The 23,905-nt window shown below is 53.2% G+C and overlaps 1 protein-coding gene across 1 annotated transcript; it reads left to right on the top strand.

Annotated features, from left to right (window-relative positions):
• Positions 1-20,356: 20,356 nt before the first annotated feature.
• On the top strand, positions 20,357-23,368 carry HES1 (hes family bHLH transcription factor 1). The gene is made up of 4 exons (XM_005527100.3): positions 20,357-20,546; positions 20,634-20,729; positions 20,811-20,898; positions 21,613-23,368. Exons 1-4 carry the CDS (start codon positions 20,439-20,441, stop codon positions 22,095-22,097), a joined length of 777 nt encoding a protein of 258 aa, XP_005527157.1. The 5' UTR covers positions 20,357-20,438; the 3' UTR covers positions 22,098-23,368.
• Positions 23,369-23,905: the final 537 nt, after the last annotated feature.

The raw sequence follows: 23,905 nt of genomic DNA, 5'->3' as shown, positions 1-23,905 counted from the left end.
AGAGCTTTGTCTCCTCTTTTTGCTCATCTTCACAAAACTTCCAAGAAAAGCTGAGGAGAAAAGAAGTTGAGCAAGACTGTGTGTCACAGTGGCTGTAAGGACCAAGTCTCTAGCACTGATATTTGGAGTGGACAGGCTCCTCCAAGTCTTGGGGATAGACCATGACTTTCCATTTTTTTGCACTGGGAGGAGGGAAGAGTATCCATCTCTTCCTTCAAAAAGATACATACAAAAACAGTTAAAAATGTAGGCTTCAATGGTACCACTAATTTGGTTTCAGAACAGGTTTATTTGTTTGCTTTTTGTGATATCCAGGTCAGGGAAACCATAGCAGAGAAGACCACAATTTTCAAAATTCTCAAAATATTCTCAGAATTGTGAAGAAAGCAGAACAGCCTAACACCCTTTAAACTATTTGCTTTTACAAGAAACTAGATAGCTGGATCACTGCTGTACAAGTGCTGCTGATAATGTCCTCTCCCTGCACTTGGCTGTTACCTGGCCATTTCAAATATTATTTTTTGAAAACCACTTCCATAAATCAACAAACACACCCCAGCACCAGCAGAACAGCCCATGCAGCTGGAGAGCTGGTGGCCACTGCCAGTCACTGAAGTAGAACAAACCAGCAAGAACGCAAAGAAATGTGATTAATGAAAGACAGACCATAAAGCCTATAAAAACACATTTCTTGCTTTTATTAGACCAAATAAACTGTATAAAAAGGGTATGTGGGCCCAAGATGCCCAGCCAGAAGAGGACAAAGATTGCCACCACATTGTAAACTTGAGGTGTGCAGAACCTCTGCCTGCCTCTCATGCTCCCTGCTGCCCCGTGGACAGGGGGAGAGGAGGCTCCACCAGAGCATGCCTGGTTCACAGGGATATGCATCCCTGCATGGACCCAGTGGGCATGGACGGGAGAGGCACAGCAGGATAGCGGCACTCGTGAATCGACGGGTATTGCTGTGTGTCCTGCACCGATGCGTTGGCATCACAGAGCTGAGGGGAGGATGCGGCGGCATTTCATCACTTGTGTGTCGCTCACTGGGGCCTCCCACCTGGGGAAATGTTATTTTTGCCTTCCCAGACACTTCTTTTCATGTTAAAAATAAAATGTGGAAGGGAAATATTTGTTGTCCCCCTTAATTCAGTTTAGTGGAAACAGTAACAACAGTGGGAGCTCAAGGAGGAGATCAGCACAGCACTCTCCCTTCCCAAGGAAAATAAAAGCTACTCTACATCCCTGCCACTGGCACAGCCTGGGCACAGATATTTAAAAAAAAAAAAAAAAAAAAAAAAGAGAAAGAAAAAGAAAGCCCCTTTTTCTGCTCTTCAAGGCAAGATCTCGGCGAGTGCTGGCAAAGAAAGGCATCTTGTTCAGGGGCTCTGAAAGGCAAGATGAAAGGGGAAACCTACATTTTTCAGCCCAGCCTGTTTCTGACATGGGAAAATAGCGCAGACAAGAATAGATAGCTTGTTGGCTCATTTTTTCCTTGACAGATTATCTGTGTGAATGCACCGTATTAAGCTGGGAGTGAGACGCCAGGACCCCCCCACCGTGGCTCTCCCCCTTCCCCAGCTACCTTGAGAGCAGCGAGGAGTGAGGAGCTGTGATTTGTGAGTGTGCAGGGCTCTGGAGGAGCACAGGGCAGCCATCCATCACTGGCCACCTATTTTGCCACCCCTCATGTGCTCGGCAGCCTTCTGCCCCCGCACTCAGGCTCCTGCATGCCCTAAAAATACAACTGTAACCATGTCAAAAGCTAAGATTGGGTTAGGAGGAGCTGTGCTGAGATTAATTTAGTGATGCACCCTGCAAAACATGTCCCAGCAGGACTCAGCACCAGTGGGTGGTGGAGTCAGAGCAGGACATGCTGCCAAGATGGGACAGGAAAGGGTGACCGTGGCCATTGACAGTCCATGGGGGCCTGGGCTGGTGCCAGCACTGCTCTGGGGAGGCACTTGGCTCCCTGAGGGAGCCCGTTTTGGCTCCAAATGCTGCTGCTGCTGTGGCAGCTCCCTCCCACGGTGTCTTTCGCTGAACTCTCAGTAGCTCAGAGCCATTGTTCCTACCACAGCACATGGGTCATTAGCTGTGGCTGGCTGTGTGACCCACCAGCACTGTGACCCATGACGGCGGCTCTCCGCTGCCGGCTGCGGATTGCCAGGCATCACGTCATTAAAATAAATGTGCAGGTGCCACACTTAGAGCTTGAGGGAGGCTCACGCTGGCCTCCTGCCTGCCCGACTCCTGGCTGAATCAGGTTTGCACACTACAGAGAAAGCAAAAATGGCTCAAGTGAGGGCTCTGTGGATGCCTGGGGGGAGGCTGGTGCTGCCTCCATGGGCAGCAGGAGCATGGCACCATCAGTCCTGCTGCTCCCATCAGTGGGGTCATGCTCTTTGCTTCTCTTTAGAAATGAATCCCTGTCAGAGAGCAGAATATGTGGCTGCTTTGCCCAGCCCCAGGCATGTGTACCAAAAAGCCTCACTTAGGCGCAAAATAACATGGCAGCTTAAAGAATGCGAAAAGTCCTGTGCATTTTGGATTATCCTTGTCATCTTCTGAGCCATTTGAGTCCTGTTCCCAGGTTTTACTGCACAGGTTGAAGAAAGAACTAGCCAAGTTATTAGATGATGACTTTCCTTTCCTCACAGGGCTCCAGTAGGGCCTCCAAGCCACCATGCCCCAGATGCAGCAAGAACCTGGTCACCAGCAGCACCAAAATGCAGCCATTGAGGCATGACAGGACAGTCATGGTGCTTGGCCAGACCATGGGTCAGTGGGAAGATCTCCCTCCTCCAGCACCTGGGATGCTCACTGGGCTGAGCAAAACCTGTCCTGCATCCCCCTGCATCCCCCTGCATCCTGCCAGCCCTGCAGCCATGTGCATGCATGTGCAGGTGCGTCTGCCCGGGCGTGCAGCAAGGTGCTGCCTCCTGCCTGGGCAGAGTGTGTGTGTGTGTGTCTGTGTGTCTGTGTGTGTGTCTGTGTGTGTTTGTCTGTGTGTGTGTGTGTGTGTGTGTGTGTGTGTGTGTGTGTGTACAGGGAGGCCTGTTTGCATATGAAAGTGGCCGTGTGCTCTGGAGGGCTGTATCATTTATTGTATGATCTTATCTGGCGCGTGCCTCAGCCGCCCTTTCCCACACTCTGCATGCTCTGCTGCCAAGGCCCCGGGCTTAGCCTGTCAGCATTACCCGGGCTCAGCAGGCAGGCAGTAATTCCCTGAATAAAGAAAACATTTTAAGGTTTGACAAGTCCAGCATTTGCATGTCTGTTTTCAGAGAAATAACCATCTCAGGGGATTAAGCCCTTTTTTTCCCATCCAGCCCAAAGTATGAAAACATTCTTGACATAGTTGCCTGAAAAAAGGATTTCTATAGAGTAAAATACCTTGCGTCCTGCGTGAGTCCAATGATTTGCTTTGGGCGGAAGGGAAAAAAAACCAGAAAAGGAAAAAAGAAAAGAGGCGCTACAGTCCAATAGGTTGTTGGTTTTAAAGTGGGTGAAACGCGCCAGCAAGCACCGCGGATCCCAGGCGCCGCACACCCCGGGAAGGATTTGCATCCTTCCCTCACTGCCCACCTCTTTGTGCAGCACCGGCAGTGCCTGTCCACTGGGCTCCCCGTGGGGCTCAGTCCGTGCTGGCACTCAGCATCAGCATTACTGCTGAGCTGAATGAATCCCCCCTGCTCAGCAGACCCAGAGGGGCAGGCAGCTGCCTGGGGAGGAGGGCTGGGAGCTCTGGGGGGCTCAGCTTGCTTGCCCCATGTCCCCACACAGGACTTTGTCCACCCTTGCCATGCGTGTCCTGGAGAATCGCTTGCTTGCTGCACAGCTAAGACAGGTGACATGCTGCCACAGGAAAGCACTGGTCCCCAGAGGGTTGGGAGCAGGTTATGGAAGAGGAGTGTAGCCAGGTTTAGGGTGCTAAATGCCCATTTTATTTACTTGGAATAAATCAGATTTACAAAGGGCTTGTCATCCTGACTCCATGGAGGAGTTCTCACTTTGCCAAATTCAGGCTTCCCAGGATTTAGCCCTCTGGTGCACTGGGGGTACTGGGAGAGACCAGTCTTTGCCACGGTGTTGTCTGGCAGCTCCTGTGCTGGCAGCTGCCTTTGGAGCCCTCAAGCAAGAAGGTGCACGTGGGAATTACACACACATGCCAGCCTCAGGCCCAGGCTGGTGATGAGCATCCTTCACTCCTCTGGGCTCTCCACCACGGTGCTGCTCTGCACACCCGGGATGCTCCCAGCTCTGCTGGCCGCCAGCTCCCATCCCGCCAGGCCTGGTGGCGGAGCCTGGCGCGGCTGTTTGTAATTTGTCAGGGTGCTTTGCCTGCCTCCCCCCACCACCCCCCGTGAGCACACTGGCTTTCTTCACAGCTAAATGAGGCTTTAAACCAGGGGATAATACAGCTTTAACACAGAGAGGCTTAAAAAGCAAAAGTGAATCATTTCTCAGTTCTCCTTCCCGTAATCTCTCCCGGTAACATTAATTATGAGTTTGCGCAGTGCCCCAAGGCAAGCGCTGCTTTCCCAGGACAATTAAAGTTACTTAATTATTAAAAACCATGTGTGCTGTTCCTGTGCACTCCCCAAAGCACCGTGAGGCAGGCGGCCTGCCTCAGCTCACACACTTTCTCAGGGCAGCGATTGAAGCGTCTGTGGGAAAGTCTGCTCCTTTGTAATTCCTTCGGCATAATCTCCACAAATCCCACCCCAGGCCCGCGCCCTGGAGGGCGAGCGATGCCGGCGGCCAGCCCCTGCCCCTGGCCCTCGCGTGCGGGATGGCAGCACAGGGGCAGGTGGCAGGGTGCCGGGCACGGGCTCTGGCCAGGCTGCTTGCTATGGGCAGAAGGGACCTTGGGGAGCCCGGATTTTGGTGTGGAGCTGTGGAGGATGCTGAGCTCTCTTGCCACTGTTCGAGGCTCGCAGCAGGGCTGGCCAGCAGCAAATGGCTTTGCACCAAAAAAACCCTCACTTGCCAAAGGCCAGGTGTTGCCCTGACAGACGAGTCCTGCTACCCTGGTGCCTTCCCTCTCTTTGCAGGAGCGCCAGGCTGTGCACCCAGCAGCTGCTGTCCAGACACCCATAACACTTCCCTATCTCTGGAAATGTTCAAGGTCAGGCTGGATGGGGCTTTGACCAAGCTGATCTAGTGGGCAGCATCCCTGCCGGTGGCAGGGGAGTTGGAACTAGAGGATCTTCAAGGTCACTTCCAACCCAAACCATTGATTGCATGATCCTATGACATCACACCAGTGTGCAATGCAGAGACAGGTTCAGCTTCTTTTTCTTCCTGACTCAAGTTATTTGTCAATGTGGCAGAGAAAATCTTGGTCAATCCTTGCTCATAAAAGTCAGGGAGGGGTGAAGGTGCTGCGCAGTGGAGGCAGCAGTGGTGGGCAGGGCAGCATTTCTGGCTGGCAGCTCAAAGCTAATGCGGCACATGGAAAACAAAGCACAGCTTCCTGCCTGACCCTTTGCATCTCAGAAAGTGCCTCTGTGTGCTCAGCTCAGACTTCAGGTCTGGCATCCTGGTTCTTTCACCCTTTTCCCAGGCCAAGAATTGCCAGCTTGCAGTGCAGCAGGAGCCCCAGGCCCTGCTGTGAAGGTGGCAGGTACTGGGGGGAGCAGGGGAGCTCAGGTGTGGGTGAGCTGCTTGCAGTTGTGCCAGTCAGACTCAGCATCAGTGGGTGCAGCTTTCCCCACTTTGTACTTTTGGCTGCCAATATAGCCTGTGGCTGAGGGTTTCACAGCTGAGCAGTGCTAATGAAGGCAAAGGCTTCCTCCTCCTCATTTTAGGCACATTCTCAACATTATTTCACAGTCCCAGTTTGATGCCAGGTTTCCCTCCACCTCCTGCTTTGACTCCTGGGACCTTTATGACCTTCCTTCAGCTTTTCCAAGCTTGTATGACCATGACATCTGATCTTTCCTGATCTTTTCTCACCATGCCTCCAAACTCTATTCCCAAGCATTCTTAAAGCCTTTCTTCATATTTCTTTATTTCCCTTACATCCTTTTTGAGAAAAAAAACCCAAAACACTGCACATACTACTCCAAAAGAGAAAGTATTTAGTTGTTCTCTCTTCTTTCCCTAATCATACATCATGCTTGCTGTCCTAACTCCCAGCATCACTGAAAAGCGGGTCAGCATTTTGCATGGCTATTGAGGGCTGCTTGCCTGTGCATCATTGTTTTGTCTTTATTAATACTGAATTTCTTGTGCCATTTTACCAGCCTGAAGTTTAAAACTGTGAGCTTCTGCTCAGCAGCCAGCTTTACTTTTGCTGTCTGTAAGTCTTTTAACCAGTTGTTTTTCCATGCAAGGCGAATGTCCATTCAGTCCATTGGGCATTCAGGGCCCTTTGGAGAGGTGCCAAAGGAAAAAAAAAAAAAAAAAAAAAAAAGTTTTGGAAATATCACTGCTCCATGACCAGCACATTGCTCTGCTCCCCCTCTGCTCTGCTTGGTGACCTGGCTGATTAGTGAGGCATGGCCTCCTCCTGCAAGGTGGTGTTGAGTCTCCCCTAAGTCCTGCATTGACCCAGATCTGTTATACATGAGTTCTCCCAAACTGCCCGTGAGATCCCCTGAGCCCCTCTGGCTGCAGCTCATGTTTCCTTCCCCACCCTCTGCCCTAGGCTGGCAGGAAAAGCTGGGCACCACCAGTTGGGCTGGCATTGTCCCAGATGTGGCCCACCTGCAGCCCACCTGTAGCCCCTTGTTTTGTTGGGAGGCATCTCCAGCAGGTCTCTGCTGTGGGACAGGCCCCTGGCACAGCCCTGCAGGAAGGGTGACAAGCACTGTCTGAGCATTCTCAAGCCATCACTCAGCCTTTCTGCTGAGGCTTTGACTCCCCTGGGTGCTCTGTTCATACCTCCATCATTCACAACCTGCACCAGCTTGTTGGCTGGTTTCCTGCTCCTGGCATTTATGCAAATATGTTTATTTTCAGGTTTTAATACCTTTTCTAAGTTCTTCCACGGTCTTTTGATTTCTTTTTATTGTGACTTTACTTTTAACTCGCCAAGGTTTCACGTTCACTTTTAAAGGCCGTCTCCACCGCTAACTGGTTGGCTTCTCTCTACAGTCACTGGGCTGTTTGTAGACCCTTCCTGAGTGACCAAGTGTGCTGGAGGCTGCCAAGCCCCAAGTGCGGCTCAGTGGCACTGGCAGGGCAGGGCAGCTGTCCCCGGGGCAGCCTCCTCCCCCGCAAACACCCAGCCGCCCTCTGACTTCTGCCCTTCGTACAGCAGAGGCTCTTTCACCCCCCGCCGCATGCCCAGGCACTTCTTTCCTTCCCTTTGACAAAGCCAAACGCGAAACAAAGATTTTCCCCAGCGCTGCCGGCAGCCGGTTTGACTCCTTGAAGTAATCGCTGTAATTGACCCTTGCAGGCGCTGGGCGCCGAGGGAGCGGGGCCGCCCATCAGCCTGGCGGGCTGTGAAAAGCAGCAGCTCCCTGGCCGGGCTGGCCCCTGCCCCGCCGGGCTCTCTCGGGCTGCCAGCGAGCCCCACGTCTGTCCTCTCCCCACGGACCCCGCTCCCGCTTCCGTGAGGGGCTGGATGGGTTCCTGGGGTGCAGCAGGGAGAAAGCGAGAAGTGTCCCTGTTTTTACTGGGCATCCCTATGACACGTAGGGAGTGGGGTCGAATCACCTTCAAAAACAGCCTGCTTTCACCCAAAATCTGCCGAGTTTGGGTCAGCTGCTCTGGAGCCCCAGGACGTGGGAACAGGCCCAGCTCAGTGCTGAGGCTGTGCACTACCAGCAGCATCACAGTGTGGGGTGGCACCAACCCTTCAGTGCACACACATCCTAGTCCAGGGTTGCTGCCGTTCACTGTCCTGGGTCTGGAGCCTGGAAGCAGCTTTTCCTTAGGCAAAGGACATCTTCAAGGCATAGAGCTGATGTCAGAGATGACAAGCACAACACATACCCAGTGATAAACCCCATGGGGCTGGCCACTCCTCACCGGTGCTTCCTCCTCCTCCTCCTCCGCCAGCTTACGGCAAGGAGCAGGCTTGTGCTCCTGTGTGAGCAGTGGTGAGTGAGGCCATGGAGACGGTGCAAGGGATGCCCATCCCTGCCAGTCCACACTGACTTGTCCCTCTCATGTGTGGCTCCTGTTTCAATGAGCAATGAGGTTATTTTCTGGCTGCGACTGCTCTGGTTGGGAGCTGCTCTGGACCTTCTTGGTCCCAATGGTCATTTCAGTCCCATTTGTCTTGCTAGCAGTTTTGCCATTCTCTTGTAATGTTTTCTTCCCCTGACTCAGCCATGTGTGTGTAGCAAGCATGTTGTCCAGCCACTCGCCAATGCCAGGGGATGGGCAGGAGCTCCCGGCCCCACACTGGCCTCTACATCTCACTTTCCTGGCTGGGGAAACACATTTTGCAATCAAATGCTCCCTTTCTGTGTCCAGGTCACTGGTGGAAGGAGAACAGAGCCACCAGTATCCTTCTCCAGCCCTCCAAGCACAACTAGCTGCCATCGTTGCCCCTGTCCCTCCCTGTGCTGCAGCTACTTGCTGAATCCTCACTCCTCATTTTCAAAGAGCATCTTCCCACAGCATGTCAGTGCTGCCATGCATCACAGCAGGCAGCAATCAGCTAGCATTGCCAGGTCTAAGAATGGTGTCTTAAAAAAACAGATCTTGGATTAATAAGATAGAACCCTTCAACTCTATCTGCCCTTCAAGCTTATTTTCCATTTACATCTCCTCCTTTAACCACCTTTCTTTCAACAGGCATTGAACATGTTGCATGTGAGAGAGTGTAATTTAAAGGATTGGCACACTGTGGGCTGGGATTTCATGGGATTACAGCTTCCTCCCTCCCTGTTTCTCCCAGAGACATAATATTTGGGATCTCTGGCTGTGGTGTGACCGTGGGAAGGCTGTGGGAGGAAGGCTCCAGGTCGGACCTGCTTCTGCTGACCTGTGAGTGCATCTCCTCCCAGGAGAGCATCATCAGTTAGTGGGGCCAGCCCAGGAATTGGTGCTTGCTTTCCCCTGCTGTTTGCAGCTTCTGCTCACAGCTGTTAGACTTGCACAGGTGTCCAAGGCAGAGGTTATGGACCTTGGCAAATCCCTGTGCCCCAGATTCCAGTGCTAGCAGCTGCCAGCTGCAGTGCCATGTTTGTCACCCAGCAGCCCAAGACAGATGTGTGTTCACTTCCCCAGGCTGCCAGCTGCCAGGGAGAGCCTGCTGTGCCCCAAGGATGTTGGCCAGTCCTGTGCTGTCACCCCAGGACAGATCTGCCCTCCCTGCTCTCCAGAGGCCGTTTGCTTTACAATCTGTGAACATAAGGAAGAAATGAAATAGCAGTGGAGAATTCCCTTCAGCAAAGCTTTGATGGTGAAAAATGTGCTGTTGGGTTGTCTGTTTTGTGGAATTCAGGGGAAAAAAAAAAAATACAAGGAGAAAAAGGAGGAAGGAAAGAGAGAAACCATCTGCTTTTTTCAGAAGTTCTTTACCCACACACTCAATCGCTGCTTCCCAGCAAGGCTTTTTCTTCTCTCCCCTCCACTGCAGTGCAATCAGATAGTCCCCAAACTGCCCGTGGGTTAATTGGAACCAGAAGCCGCTGTCACTTCCAAGTGTTATGAGCACAGGGACCACAAGGAGCTCAGGTGTTTTGGAAAGGCTGATGTCAGAAGGGGCTGTGATGAAATGCTCGTTGACAGCCTGCGAGGCGATGCTGCAGGAATGGCTGCAGGCAGGAGCTCAGCCCCTCTGTGGGTATCAGCCCTGCTCCATCAGCCCCACACTGACAGGTGATGTGACCAGGGCCACCCTGCACTGCTGGCTAACGCACAACAGACATGGCAAGGCTGGACACTCGCTCAGGGACTTTGCCTGTTTTGTGCCCTCATTCCCATACTGTTATTTTTAAGGCATAAATAGTTAGATTTTAGTAAAGAAAAAATACCAGAATGGAAAAGGTTCTGAAGCCCTTCTGGACAGGGGACAGCCAGTCATGGTGTGTGCCTGGCCTCCCTTCAAAGTGCGAGTGGCTAATCTTGTCTCAATAAAACCAGCATCATGTCAGGGTAATCAGCAGATGTCAACACTTTAATGACACTGGCAGAGTCCCAGCGAGGTCTGGGGGTTATCTCAGCTGCATCGTATTCCCACGGGAAAGGTAGATAGCAAGCTCCCTCCCTCAGGTACCCACCCGATGGCTCTCAGGCGCCGCGGGGCAGGCACAGCACTGCCGGCAGCGCTGCTGGGCCAGCCCTCCTGGGCAACCTGTCTGCACTGGGAGGAGACGGGCTGAGATGGGCTGGGATGGGGTGGGATGCCTCACTCGCCAGTGGGCAGTGTAAATCTCAGCTTCCCAGGTGGAGGAGCTCTGTAAATCACAGCGCCTTCAGCACTAGGTTTATGCGCTTACTTTTACAACAGGCAAATTGACAGATTAGGCTGTGTACACAGATTGTGTAAACTGCTGTCGGTGCTGCCCTGTGCCCCTCGGCGGGCGCCAGCGGGTGCCCGGTCCTCCGCATGGGAACAAGAGGGAAACAGGGGGGACCTGCCAGCAGCACAGCCCGGGGCAAGCCTGGTGTGCTCCCACGTACCCCGTTCCCTCAGCCTCCAGAGCAGGCCTGGAGGAAAGCGAGGGAGAGGGGGCCCATTGATTTAAGATGTGAGAAGGTCAAAAGTTTTCTCAAGCAGAGTTGCTATCACAACACCGAACACTTCATCCCCCCTTTTTATCTGCCCCAGTATTTATTGTCCATGAGCAAATACTTGTGTTTTTATAAATTCCTTTAGAGTGAATCACCCTTCTCCTGTTTAAACCAGCAAAGACCACATCAAACACTATCACTCCATCTAGAATTAATCATTAATTTGAAGTATTTAACAATATTTTGCCAGCATTATTTCTTCCTCTCCCCAATTAATAAAGGTTAAGCCTCAATACTGGCACTTTTGCAGGACACTTGCTACAGAGTGGTGGCACTGGGAGCTCACAGTCCCAAACCCACTGTGGGCAGCAAGGGGAGAGAGATGCAGGTCTGCACCAGGTTTTCAGGCTGGTGGAAGTGACCTCACTGCTGCCTGCACATAGTGTGGAGCAAGCAGCTGAGCAGCCCTGGGATGCTCCATCCTGCACCTGGGGAGCCTATATACATAGGGTTGGTGTCAGAAACCTTTTCACTTGGAAAGTGTAGAAAGGCTGATCTTGTCTACAGGATTGTAGCAGGAGATGAAGATTTCCCCTGCCTGCTCTCACTGCAGCCTCTGTGAGCACGACTCCAGATCACGCCAAAATCTGATCTCAGATGGATGCATGTGGCTTCTATTCACTTGAGATGGAACCCAGCCTTTAAACACCACATTTTGTACTTTGGTTTTGGTTTAAGTCTCAGGCATGTGTTTTGCTAGGACACTGCATTTCATTTAAAAATTAGTTTTGACAAGGCCTTATGGCTCATGAATTCCTGCACGCCAAGTCCTGCAACATCCATCCCAGTTCTGCTGGCCTCTTCAGAGGCACCAAATCGGGGTAGTTTCACATCCTGCTCACAAATAAGCCATGAAGTTACCTTGATTTTCCAATATCTTTGTCTCAGGAAATGCAGGGCATTTTCCTGAGACTTTTCTGCCATCTATTGCAGTCTTTGGATGGTTTGCAATGCAGCTTGCTTGGATGCTCTGCTAGAGAGCGTGGCTGATTGGTAAGTCCTGTGGCACTGGTTCTTGCTTTCAAATGGATGGGTAAAATGTATAAACACACAGTGCCACATCATGAAGGCAGAATACAGCCTGCTAAACACAAATAGCAGGGCAATAACACACAGGAGAAGGAAAGATCAGGCATGGTAAGCTCGCCACACTGACATCACTCAGGCAGGCTGAAAGAGCTCTGGGTCTCTGGCATTGCATGAGCACATTTGGCTCTTAATCTGGTACTCAAGGAAGCTAAGCAGGAACAGTCTTGGGACCTTTTGGCATTGTTTTCACATTGTAACACTTCACAAACTGTTCTCCAGGTGCCTACAGAAGACCCTTCTAATCCACAGGGGTATTCACCTCTGAGAAAGCAGGGACAAGCTCCTGGCATGCAGCACAAGCAGTCTCTCCTACCTCTTTCCTTGTCCTCTCCTGTCTGTGGTATCCAGGGTATTTATATCACAGGGGACAGTGAAGCCACCACCATGTGCTGCACTCCCGGCTGCAGCTTGTGCTGCTCAGGAGTGGGATGAAGGTGGTGCTGGGCAAGGCAGGAAAGCTATTTTTTTACCTCTCCAGCAGCAAGATTGCAGAGGCTGGATGACCTGTCATAAAGCCAGGGACAAGGGTTGCTTCTTGTCTTGGAGCCAGTCACCTGCCAAACACTCCCCAGATTTGCACCAGAAGAACCCTCTTTTATTGTGGTGCAGCAACAGAGAGAAAAGGGCAAAGCGCTCTGTAACAAGGGGCTGGGCCACCACAGCATCCCTGCAGGGAGCATCCCTGCCCACTCTGGCTGCTGGCATTTCTCCACCTGGTTTATCACTGTATCAGCCATGTGAATACACCTTTTTTTATGGCATGAGCCTTTCAGTGGACTTTTTGAAAGACAATGATGGGCCTTTGAAGGTTTGGCTGATCCTGTTTCCTGTATGCTCCTGAGCCTTGTATACATTTAAATTTGACTTGTTAACTTTATAAGGTACTTCAGACTTGTATTGTACTGAAATTGGCTGGGATCTCAGTATCTCCCTTATTCCCACGTACTTTATTCTTAGAAATGCTTTGTAGTCATGTTATTGCTGTTGGGAGGTTTGGCTTTAACAGCCTCCAATAAAGATATGGGCCTGCGAAAGGGCACCAGTAGCCCAAGATTATTCAATATCAGCAACTGAAGCACAGGTGCCTTCTGTTTGCAGGGCCTCTTACTCTGGGCAGCAGCAGCCAGCCCCGGCTCCAGCAGCAGGCGCAGACAGGGCTCCTCACTCCCTGGAGAACAGGACACTGTCCTGAACAGATTCCTGCATCCTCACACTGGTCCAAGGCCTCACCAGTGCCCAGGCAGCGGCACTAATGCCTTCCTTTCATCACCAATACTCCCAGCTCACCTCCTCAGGTACCCCCTATGCTTTTCACAGCCCCACAGCCATCCTGCCGTCAGTCAGCACTGATGTGAAGCCTCCTAGTCTACTGCAGACATCCCCCATTTTTGGCTCTATATTCTCTCTTTACATTTGGTAATATTAAAAACTTGCATCTGCATAAACCTAAGTTGTCTCCTCTGCTCTCTGTGTCAGTCCTGGAGGATTCCTGCCTTCCCGTGTTCCCAAGCAGCCTGGACACATTTCTGAGGCAGCCGATGACAACACTGCCCTTCACTGCAGGGAAGGAAGGACAAGGACCTTGAAATCTCATTTCAGGATATTTCATCATGGGAAAATAAATGTCATTTCATATGACATTCCAGATTACTTATCAAATAATGATCTGCCTCTTAATGTCTAGACTTCTGGAATCTGTGCAAATTAAATGTTGTACTTGCAAATGTATTTATTCATTACAGTTAGCAATTAATGCATGGTTTAAGCAGTTGAACTGTAAATTATCCCCTTGTTTATAAAACAATAACATCCTCTAAAGGATAGTATTTTCTATTACAGCAATTAGTAACACATTGATTCTTGACTAGCTCAAGAGATCTCATATTAGCCCATACGAGGATGATTCTCCAGCATGATCTCTGGCACAGGGCATGCACACAGCTCTGGACCAGCACATGTGCAGCCATGTACCAGGCAAAGCAAATAGAAAATGCACAGGAGTTTTCCAAAAATCCCACCCCTTGCTAACACCTGTCAACGGCCAGAGGGCTTATGGAGAGCTTTGGCTGCACATCAGCAAGTGGGAAAAGAAAAATAAGAGAGAAACCAGTCCATTCTAGCACACACCCTGTGCTGCTGTCAAAGTGTGCTAAATGAGGATTTCAAATCCTCTCCTCCCACTGCCTGCCCTGGGCAGAAAAACAAACAGAAATCCACCATCCCTGTGTCCCCTTGGCACGCCGCCCCGGATCACCTCACCTGCCGCCACGGCTGAACCCTGGCGCAATTCAGGTGGCTCCCCAGGACTGCCACAGGCAGGAGGCAGGGCGGGATCCAGCTCCCCGGATCCTCCTGGCCACGCACCTTAGCACCGTGCCCTGCCGCCCCACCCACGTGTGTGAAGCCATGAGGTCGCTAATCCAAATAACATGTGATCATCCTGATACTCTTGATACAGCTAAAGGACTAATTTGAACTCTGTTGTCACCCTGAATAATGAATATTGATTTTAGGAATATAGGATTCAGATTATGTATACATTTCAATATTAGCGAGATAGGCTAATTCTCTCCATAACGCTGCCAAACTAAAGCAAAACTGAAGACACCAGGCAGATCAGGCACCAAGTGCAAATGATTCATTGTACCCTGGATTTATCAGAGTCCATCTACTCACACATCAAGAAAGACGCTGGGTCTGCAAAGGCTCCGTTCTGCAGTAGGAAAGCACTGCACCATGAAGTATCCTGTATTTTCTTGAATAAATGGATACTGAAATAATGAAAATGGGAGGGATGGCAAGTTGTGACCAATCCCATCTGTCAAGGGGAAATGCCTGGGCTCCAGGACCTGGTCAGACCAGGGAAGCTGAGACCTCTGTCCCCACCCTTGGTGGGGCACATAGTCCCTGGCCTGCCTGTTCTGCCTGCACTGCCCTCAGCAGAGCTTCCCAGCACTAGGCAGGGCTGCCTGTCACAACACCTCCCAAAGGTTCCAAATATTTTCTGACTGCATCATCGCCGTTGCCAGGGTTTTGAGGATAACGTGAAGTTTACACAACACACTCCCTGCTGACAATTCATGGCATGAAGAGAAGAGATGGTGATCAGCTGGTAAATTTAGCAGAAAACTCAATGGCAGTGATCAGTACAGGCTGTTTTCTTGGACTGATTAATACCAAGGAGAAGGAACTGTGTTGGAAAATATGATTGATCACTCTGCAGAAGAGCACAGACACTATGGCCAAGGGCTGGTCCTGTGGGATTCATGAGTCTGCAGTCGGTGAAGGTTGAGTCCTCAGGGACCCACATGCCAAGGCTCCCACCTGCCCTCAGCTGCAGATGCTGGCAGGGCCAGGGGAAGAGGGCAGAGGGGGCACAGAAAAGGGCTTGTGTGCTGGGAATTTGAGGGCAGGCTGACACACCCAGCCACAGGCTCCCTGCACAGAGAACGGCTGGCGAGACTCCCACCTCGCCACACTCCCGCCCACGTCTTCCCATTCCCTGGCTGCGCCAACCCAGCTGCGCACAGCTGGGCTGCAAACCGCACTGCTGGTCTGATCTGACTTAAAAGCCATGTTCTGGAAAAGCCTGTGGGGTTTCCTGCAGCCACAGCATGTCAGGGATCACAGACAGCTCAACACACTAGTGCTGCAGCAGCACGGCTGGAGACTGGACTCAGGATGTGGAGCTGATGCACACCCACCTTCATCCGGCTCTCAAGAGGGTTCCTTCTGCTCAGTGTCTGGGACAGGTACATCTTCTGTGCCAGTGAGCCCTCAAGCCCTCTCCAGCCCCACCACTGCCAAACTCACAGTATTTTCATATATGTACTCCTGCTTCATAGCTTGCAGTCTTTCCATTCCCTGCAAGCATGCAAGCACCACAGCTCCAGCACAGAGAGCAGCAGCCTCAGGCAGCAACACAAGTGGGATCTTAATAAATAAATAACTCAGCTCTCACTGCCAACACCTCCCACCACAGAGGGAGTAAACGAGAGCCGAGATGCTCCTTCTCCCCTCTGGAGCGTGGCAGTGACTGCACATTTATTTCTGGTTCTCAGAGGGATGCAGGCTCAGCTGTCTGTCCCTCTGCCTAGAGCTCCTATATCTTGCCAAGGATACTGGCTGTTGTACTGGAGTGGGACTGCCCTGTCATGGTCAGCAGACTGCAAACCAGTGGTCTGGTGAACTCGGGGCATGTTGCATGAAAAGAGCATCTCTCAGAGAAGGGTATAAGGCAGCTCACAGCCTCTGGCTGGTAGCAGCAGTGCCAGATACCAGTCCAAGCCCCACAGGAAATTTAGGGATGTTCCCAGAGCTTGTTCCCAGCTGCAGTGCCTGCCAACACCCAGCCTTGCTTGCCAGCAGAGGACCAGGCTGGAGCTGGGGCTCTAGAAAGCCACAGAGGGGAAAGCTGGGGCTGCACCATCTCATGCCTATTAGCACATTGTGGCTGCTCTAGCCAAACCAGCAACCTCTGAAGTAACGCCATGGGTATCAGGAAGGGAATTCCCATCCACATGGGTGGCATTTCACAGCTGCCAAAATGCCCTCCCCGCCAGCTCCCCGGCAGCGTTTCCTTGGTTCAGCAGGATAGGAGCCTGCCAAGAGAAATCAGCTTAGCAAGAGATCCAGGTATCCTGGCTCTTGTCCCAGAGCCTTTCTCAGCACAGAGCCATGTTCCAGCCTGGGCTGGGATGGGCTGGGGAGATGAAAATGGTTCTTCATTGTCCTTAGTGACTCTGGAGTTTCTCAGACTGGCACTTTGCTACTCAAGCAAAGCTTTGGCCTCTTCATCCCAAACTTTCCTGCACCATTCCCAGGGATGCCTCCCTAGTTGTGTGGGCAACAAAATGAAGGGCACCAACTCCTGGAGGCTAGGATGCTCCCTCCACACAATGGGGTGTCACTGCAGAATGGCCAGAGCTGTCCCAAACACATTTGGCCTGACTCACACAGTGAGGAGTAAAATGAATAAACACTTCAGCCTCTCTTCTGCAGTAGCAGTCAGGGAACAGCTGAAGAGCCTGGCTTCTGGAGAGCAGCTGCCACACATGCACCCACCCCGAGGCTCGTCTGACAGAGCTGGGACCCCGGGTCTTAGCAGGTCTTTGGGAAATGGGTTCCCAGTGGAACAACAGGGCAGGACCTGCCATAAAACCAGGCTGCTGCCTTAAAATGGGCTGCTCCTGCCATTGAGGGGGCCAGGCAGTGACACTGCTGCACAAAAGCTTCCCTCTACCACGAAGACCTGGTGTGTAGGGGAGCAATATCCATGAAAGTTTTGCTTCACCTAGGGAGCTTTGTCAGGAAGTCAGTGAAAGTGACCTTGTTCCAAAGACCTGGCAAACATTTATAGAGGGGAAATAAATCCTGAAACCTGCGCCCAAAGCTTCTGAGATCACCCCTCCCAGGGGAGCCGGTTGGGTATGGATTGCACAACAGCTTCTGGGATGGGAACTATGAGCAGAGGCATGTGTGCAGGGCTGTCCAGAGGAGACACCTGTGCCAGGGACATGTTCCTGAGATGCAGCACTTGTTTTCCAACCTTCAGGGTGGTGACAACTCTGAGCTGTGGCTAGGCTAGGTTTTCATCCTGTGACCCAAAGAGGAAAGGCTTGCTGTGACATTTCTGGGATCCAGCTTGCAAACTAGTTCTTACAAGCAACTTGGTTTCTATTTTCTGTATTTTCTAGGATCCTTCAAGCTTTGGATATTAAAACACTTGGATCTATAGAAGCACATTTTGCTCATCTTGGCTGCTTCCTAAAGGACCAGAGAGCAGGCACGGCCAACCCTGCCACCTCCTCACCTCCTGCGTGCTGCACCAGCAGCAGCATCCTATTTTATTCCTTCCCACCCCTGGGCCAGTGCCCAGGACTAGTCTAAATTTCCTTGCCAACACATTTTTCCTCCAAGATGTTCTGCCAGTCAGTAAAACCCTAATGCATTGTCTAAAGGTTCTTCCCAAATCTGTTTTGGACAATTCCCAATTTGTAATCCAAGACGACTGCCGGAGCAAAGCTAAAAACATTTTGGGAGAACTGTGGGACAAGGGACATCCCAGTCCCTGGGGCAGTCCCTTATCTCAGGGTTTCACCTCCCCCTTGACGCCTCTTTCACAAGGGAAGGTGGGGCTAGAGACGCCCAGAGGATCTGTTCAGATCCCCTCAGTAGTTAAAAAACTCTTCACCACCGCCTTCCAGCCTAAACTTGGCCTCAGCCATTTCATTTCCAGAGACATCCTTCCATGCAAATCCTCCCCTTCCTCTCCTGATCCCTGGGGAATTCACAAGTATACGTGCTTCCGCTTGGAGATCACAACCCTTGCACATGAAGGCATTTGGCAGCAGCAGGCAGGCGGAGGAGATGTGGAGCAGGGACACACACACCAGTGTCGCTGCTCCCGCTGCCCTGCTCAGCACTCGCTGATGGATCTAAGGAGCCTCCACCGAAGCAGACGCTTTTAGAGGCGCAGTCCCCACAGCCCGGCATCTCACACACCCCAGAAGGGAAAGGCACCGGGCAGGCTCTGCAGTGGGCAGGGTGGGAGCGCGGCCCGGAGAGCTGCTGCCCGGCAGGTTCCCGGTGTGGGCGAGGGCTGGCAGCCCCTAATGACAGCCTGTTCTTGCTGCCTGCCCCGCTCTCGTCCCACAGAGACACCGACCTGTTGCCGGCAATTACAGGCGGTTTGCAGCTCCTCGGCTACCACAAACATAGACATAATTGCAGCCTGTTCTCACTCCGGCCGGGAGGGACCGGGCTGCCCAGCGCCGCATTTCCTCAGCCCTTTGCAAATCCCCGCAGGAGGGAGAGAGGACACCAGCTCAGTAATCGTCATAACTTTCTTCCCCATCAATATATGCAAGTATCAGCGCTAGAAGAAATATTGATCCAGCGGAGAACTTTTTAAGCTCTCCAAAAACATACTGCAGTTTTCAGGCTAATCTGATGTCTCCGATTTCCCCACGAAGATAACTTTGAAAGTGCTTTTCGGCACTGACTTCCCAGTGCAGTCTCGGTCTTTTCCTCACTCGAGTTTGTCCAGCTGCCTAGATAATTGAAACTTACGTCAAATATTGTTCATCTGAAGTTAAACCTTACAGCTGAAGGCTGGTTTTTTTTTGTTTTTTTGTTTTTTTTCCTAAATCAAAAGGCTCCATCAAGGAGCTAAAAGAAAGCCTGGATTTGTACTTTTCCGCAGTTTTAAACATGACACTCTCCCTTTTATTTATTTTTCTTTTTTTAAACTCTGAAGGCTCAGCAGGCAAGCCTCTGCAGGGACGAGGGCTTTGCACCGGTGAGATCTGCAAACATGTCTCTTCTTTCTTGAACTTTATTTTTCTCACGGTCTCTGAAAAGGCAAGATCGGGTGATACGTGTGGGATTGGCCCTGTACAGGTGCAGATCAGGTACAAGAGGAGGTGGAAAAACATTACTGTGTATACTCAAAAAAGGAAAAAAAAAAAAAAAAAAAGAGAGAGAGACAGACAGAGCGAGTGAGCACATTTTTGAATAGGCCAGGTCTAGTTCTTGGCAGGATGACTCAGGCCTAGCTGGCAGACTATGGGAATAGGAGTGTGAGAAAGTCAGTCAAGCGGAGGGGAGAAAAAAAAGGATTCAAGTCCCCAGGCAAATTTTTTTTTTTCTTTTTTTTTAAAGTAACCCACAAACTGTCCAAACCAGCCGGAGGTGGCAGCAGGGCGGCTGGGCCAGGGCCGAGGGACAGGCACCTCCCTCCCTGCGGTTTCGCCTGTGCCCGCGATGTCAGCGCACGCAGCACGGCGTCTGTGCCCCCGCCGCCAGGCTGGCGTGCGAGCCGGGCAGCAGAACCCGCGGTCCCGAGTGTGCCACCGCGCACCTGCCCCGTGCCCCGCGCTCCTCCGGGCACCGACCCTGCCCAGCCCCGGCCACATCTGCGGGGGGCAGGGGCAGCACCATGTGGCACGGCCCGGGCGGCCGTGGGGACACCTGGGCGACCGAGGGGAGACCCGGTCTGCTGTGGGAAAACCGAGGTTGCCCCGGAGAGACCTGGGCGACCGCGGCAGTGCCGCGGACACCGTGGGAGGACGCAGCCACCGCAGCGCGCCCCGCGCTTTGCCGCAGCCCCCGCAAACAGTAGCTGCGCTCCGGCCACCACAGCTGGGCCGGGCCCGCCGCGTCCCGGCCATCACCCCGGAGGGCCGCGGCCCCCCACAGCGCAGCCCGCCCCAGGGCCGGCGGTCCCCGAGGGGAGCGGGCGGGGCAGCGCCTGCCACGGGCGCCAATTAACCCGGTAATTAGCGCGGCGCTCCCCGCGCCCCCCCCGTCGCGGGCGGTGCCCAAGGGGTTAAACCGCGGCCGCCCGCCCCGCGCCATTGGCCGGCGGGCGCCGCGCGGCGCGCAGCCCATGGGCGGGCGCCGTCCACGAGCGGGGCCGCGTGCGGGCGGCGCCCATTGGCTGGGCGCGAGTGTGGGAACGGCGGCGGGGGACGTTTCACACGAGCCGCGCGCGTGCGGCGCGCGCTATATAAGTAGGGGCGGCCAAGGGCGCGCGGCACCCGCGCCCCGCCGGCCCCGCCGCCGCCGCCCCGAGCGCTCCGCACGGCCCGGCCCGGCCCCGCCACTGCCGCCGCCGCCGCGGCGCCTCTTCCCGGCGGCGCACCATGCCGGCCGACCTGATGGAGAAGAGCAGCGCCTCGCCGGTGGCCGCCACCCCCGCCAGCGTCAATGCGACGCCCGATAAGCCGAAGACGGCGGCGGAGCACCGCAAGGTAAGAAGAGCGGCCGGGACGGGATGGGACGGAACGGGCAGCGCCGTGCGGAGCCGCGGCGGACGCTGAATGTCGCCTCTCTTGCAGTCCTCCAAACCTATCATGGAGAAGCGGCGGCGGGCGCGCATCAACGAGAGCCTGGGGCAGCTGAAGACGCTCATCCTGGACGCGCTGAAGAAGGATGTAAGCGCAGGGAGGTCGGGGCGGGGGGTGCGGGGGCAAACGGCGCTGCCGGGCCGGTCTGAGCCCCGCCTGTTCCCGCAGAGCTCCCGGCATTCCAAGCTGGAGAAGGCCGACATTCTGGAGATGACCGTCAAGCACCTGCGGAGCCTCCAGCGAGCCCAGATGACTGGTGAGTCCCGAGGGGGAACCGGAGTGAGGGAGCTGGGGTGGCGCTGCCTGCATCCCGGGGGCGTCACACACTGCCTGCCTGCTCAGTGGAGAGGGTACCAGGAGCACCAGGCTCTGCACCTGCATCCCCGGCGAGTGATGGAGGGTAGTGTGTTCTGTACCTGTATTCCTGGTGCCAGTGGCTCTGCACTGAGTCCCGTGTAGTGGAGAGTCATGGGGGACACAGTGCTCCATCCCTGCTGCTGGGGGGTAGTGAGGGGCATCATGCTTTGTGCTAGTATTCCCAATAAGGAGATGCTGGGGAAGTCACTGTGTTGTTTGTACATTTCTGGTGCTGGAGTCCCAGCCTGAGTTTCCTCTCCTAGCAGAGGTGTGTTCTGCACATGGATCTGTTTTGGGGGCGTGAGAGGCACAAGAGCCACTGGAGGGACTGTGTTTCTAGCCTGGGTCTGCAGTGTAGGGGGGGACATAAGGCGATTCTTGGGACTTGTCTCTTTCTCACCTTGGTCCCTGGTGCTGGTGGACTTGGTAGCAAAGGGGTTGTGCTCTCCACCTAATACGTGGCACTTGGGAATACAAGACATACTGCCAGAGGGACTGCTTTCCCCGTCTGGATTCCTAACTCAGAGGGTCTATAGCATGCAATGCTGGTGGGCTGTGCACCCCTCTTCCCTGTGGAGCCTGCTAACTGCTGTGTGCCTCTCTTCTCCCACAGCTGCCCTAAGCACAGACCCCACAGTACTGGGCAAGTACCGAGCCGGCTTCAGCGAGTGCATGAACGAGGTGACACGGTTCCTCTCCACCTGCGAGGGTGTCAACACTGAGGTGCGCACCCGGCTCCTGGGCCACCTGGCCAGCTGCATGACCCAGATCAACACCATGAACTACCCTGCGCCCCCCCCACCACCCCCGTTGCCACCAGCCGCAGCCTTTGGGCCACCTCTGGTTCCTCCAGGCGGTGGCGTGGGGCCGCTCCCGGGCATGCCCTGCAAGCCGGGTGCCGATGCAGCCAAGGTGTACGGTGGCTTCCAGCTGCTGCCGGCCTCTGACGGGCAGTTTGCCTTCCTCATCCCCAGCACTGCCTTTGCTCCTGGTGGAGCTGTGCTGCCTCTGTATGGTGGCCCGCCCACAGCTGCCACTGCTGCCTCGCCACCAGGCCCGCCACCTGGCACAGCCGACTCAGTCTGGAGACCCTGGTGAGGGTGGCGGGCACCGGACTGGACTTGGCTCTGCACCCCGTGCTGCTGGCACGGCTGTACATAGATTATATGTTCATATTGGATTGTGCCTTTGTACCATAGCACTCCCTTGACAGTGTTTCGTGTTTTACACGAGATCTTTTTTTCTTCCTTTCCTCCCCTTCCTTATGTGACACCAAAGATTGGGGGTTTGTTTTTTGGTTGGGTTTTTTTTTTTTTTTGATTGCTCTTAAAATAAAAGTTTCCCTTCCATTTTGGAAGGCCTTTGGAGAAAATTTGAGCTCTGGCATATGTGCATAGGAAAGGAGCCCAGCTCCTGGCTGCCAGTGGATCTTGATGCTCCAGGGCTGCCTTGTCCTGCTCGCCAGGCTGGAGCTGTCACTCAGACCCTCTGTCCCCTCGGTCTTGTGAAATCACCTGGCCCCTCTCCCTGCCCTGGGGCAGATGTAATTACTGCTTCTTTGGGAGTAGCTCAATTATTAAGACTTGTTAAAAGGAGCTTGTATTTGCAGAGCTGGTGAATGTGCTGTGGGAGGCACCTCTGGCTGATGGACTTGGTGTAGCCGTGGTAAAGCAAGACATTGAGCTTCCCCAGTGAGCCTCCTGCCCCGGACCCAGAGGAGCTTACTTCCCAGGCTGTAGTGTAAATTGCAAGTGACTCCAGTCAGTTGATTGAGAGAGCGGTGCCTGCCAGCTTCTCGTGTTACAAAAGCAGTGGCTCTCCGCAGGACAAGCCTGACACGAGTGCTCCTGTCTCCTGGCTGACGGGCTGCAGCAGGCGCTGGGCACCACCTCCACCTGGACTTAAAAGCATAGAGCTGTTCCCGACCCTGAGCACCAGCCAAGCTTTGCTTGATGATTAATGCTTTGCATGTGGTTTTGATAGAGTTGGGCATTTCCTCTACTGTTATATGGAAAACACGTGGTCGAGGGAGTGATGTGGGGCTACAAGGACTATAATCATGAGCTGCAGCTGACCCCTGTGACTTGGGGATGCCCCGTTTCCAGGAAAGATGCAAGCCATAGATAGTGGCGAGCAGCAGTCTCAGGTTACAGCTTGCATGGCCCTTCTTAACAAATCCTCAGAGCGGACAGCTTTAAGATGTGCCAGGATCCACTGAGGTTTCTATCCAAATCCTGCTGCAAAAGCTTGTTGGATTTTGTCTGGATCAGCCAGGTGCTTGACTCTATCCAGGTGCTGGGGAGAGTGACACCAGATGGATTAAACCTGCTGGGGTTTGACTCCCGAGCTTTGCTGCCAGTGAAGAAATATATTTGCCTGATCTTAAAATACATTCTGGGAAGGGAGGTGGGACGTGCCTGGGATATCTCTCTCTGCAGGGTGTACTGATGAGGCTAGGGGCAGTGGCAGCTCTTTTTTATTTTTTTATTTTTTTTTTAATGAAGGAGCTGATCTCCCTGGGATGAGCTTTCACTCCTCTCTCTCCTCCAAAACCTTGCTGGCCTGTGCATTGCCACCCTCACAGAGGTATCTCACAGCCAGGTTTCATGTGCAAGGCTTGGGAGTATCAGATTTGCTGTCCCAAGGCAGGTGTGTAGCTGTACAAACTGAGCTTCTCTTCCAAGTCAGTGTCACCTTTCTGCACTGGAGGTACTGAGGGTAGGACTGAGCCCACCTTGTGTTCAGAGAAGCGCTTGCAGGACCTGTCTCAGAATTGCATCAGACCATCTCCTGTTGCTGGATGGCTTGTGTGGAGCTGATGTAGACCAGTAATGCATCACCTATAAGAGTGAATGCTATTCCATCTGAACAGTCTTACTCTTCTGCTGAAGCAGTTGGCTTGGAAA

The sequence above is a fragment of the Pseudopodoces humilis genome, chromosome 11, assembly GCF_049639895.1.
Source record: "Pseudopodoces humilis isolate 2021_Gansu_Grassland_sample_001 chromosome 11, ASM4963989v1, whole genome shotgun sequence".
Taxonomy (NCBI): Eukaryota; Metazoa; Chordata; class Aves; order Passeriformes; family Paridae; genus Pseudopodoces; species Pseudopodoces humilis.
Note: the sequence above shows the minus strand (reverse complement) of the source record. Positions and strands in the feature narration are given on the sequence as shown.

Coding starts and splice junctions, on each gene's coding strand:
- HES1 (XM_005527100.3), top strand. CDS start 20,439: ATGCCGGCCGACCTGATGGAGAAGAGCAGCGCCTCGCCGGTGGCCGCC. Junction 20,547..20,633: donor CGGCGGCGGAGCACCGCAAG/GTAAGAAGAGCG, acceptor CCTCTCTTGCAG/TCCTCCAAACCTATCATGGA. Junction 20,730..20,810: donor TGGACGCGCTGAAGAAGGAT/GTAAGCGCAGGG, acceptor CTGTTCCCGCAG/AGCTCCCGGCATTCCAAGCT.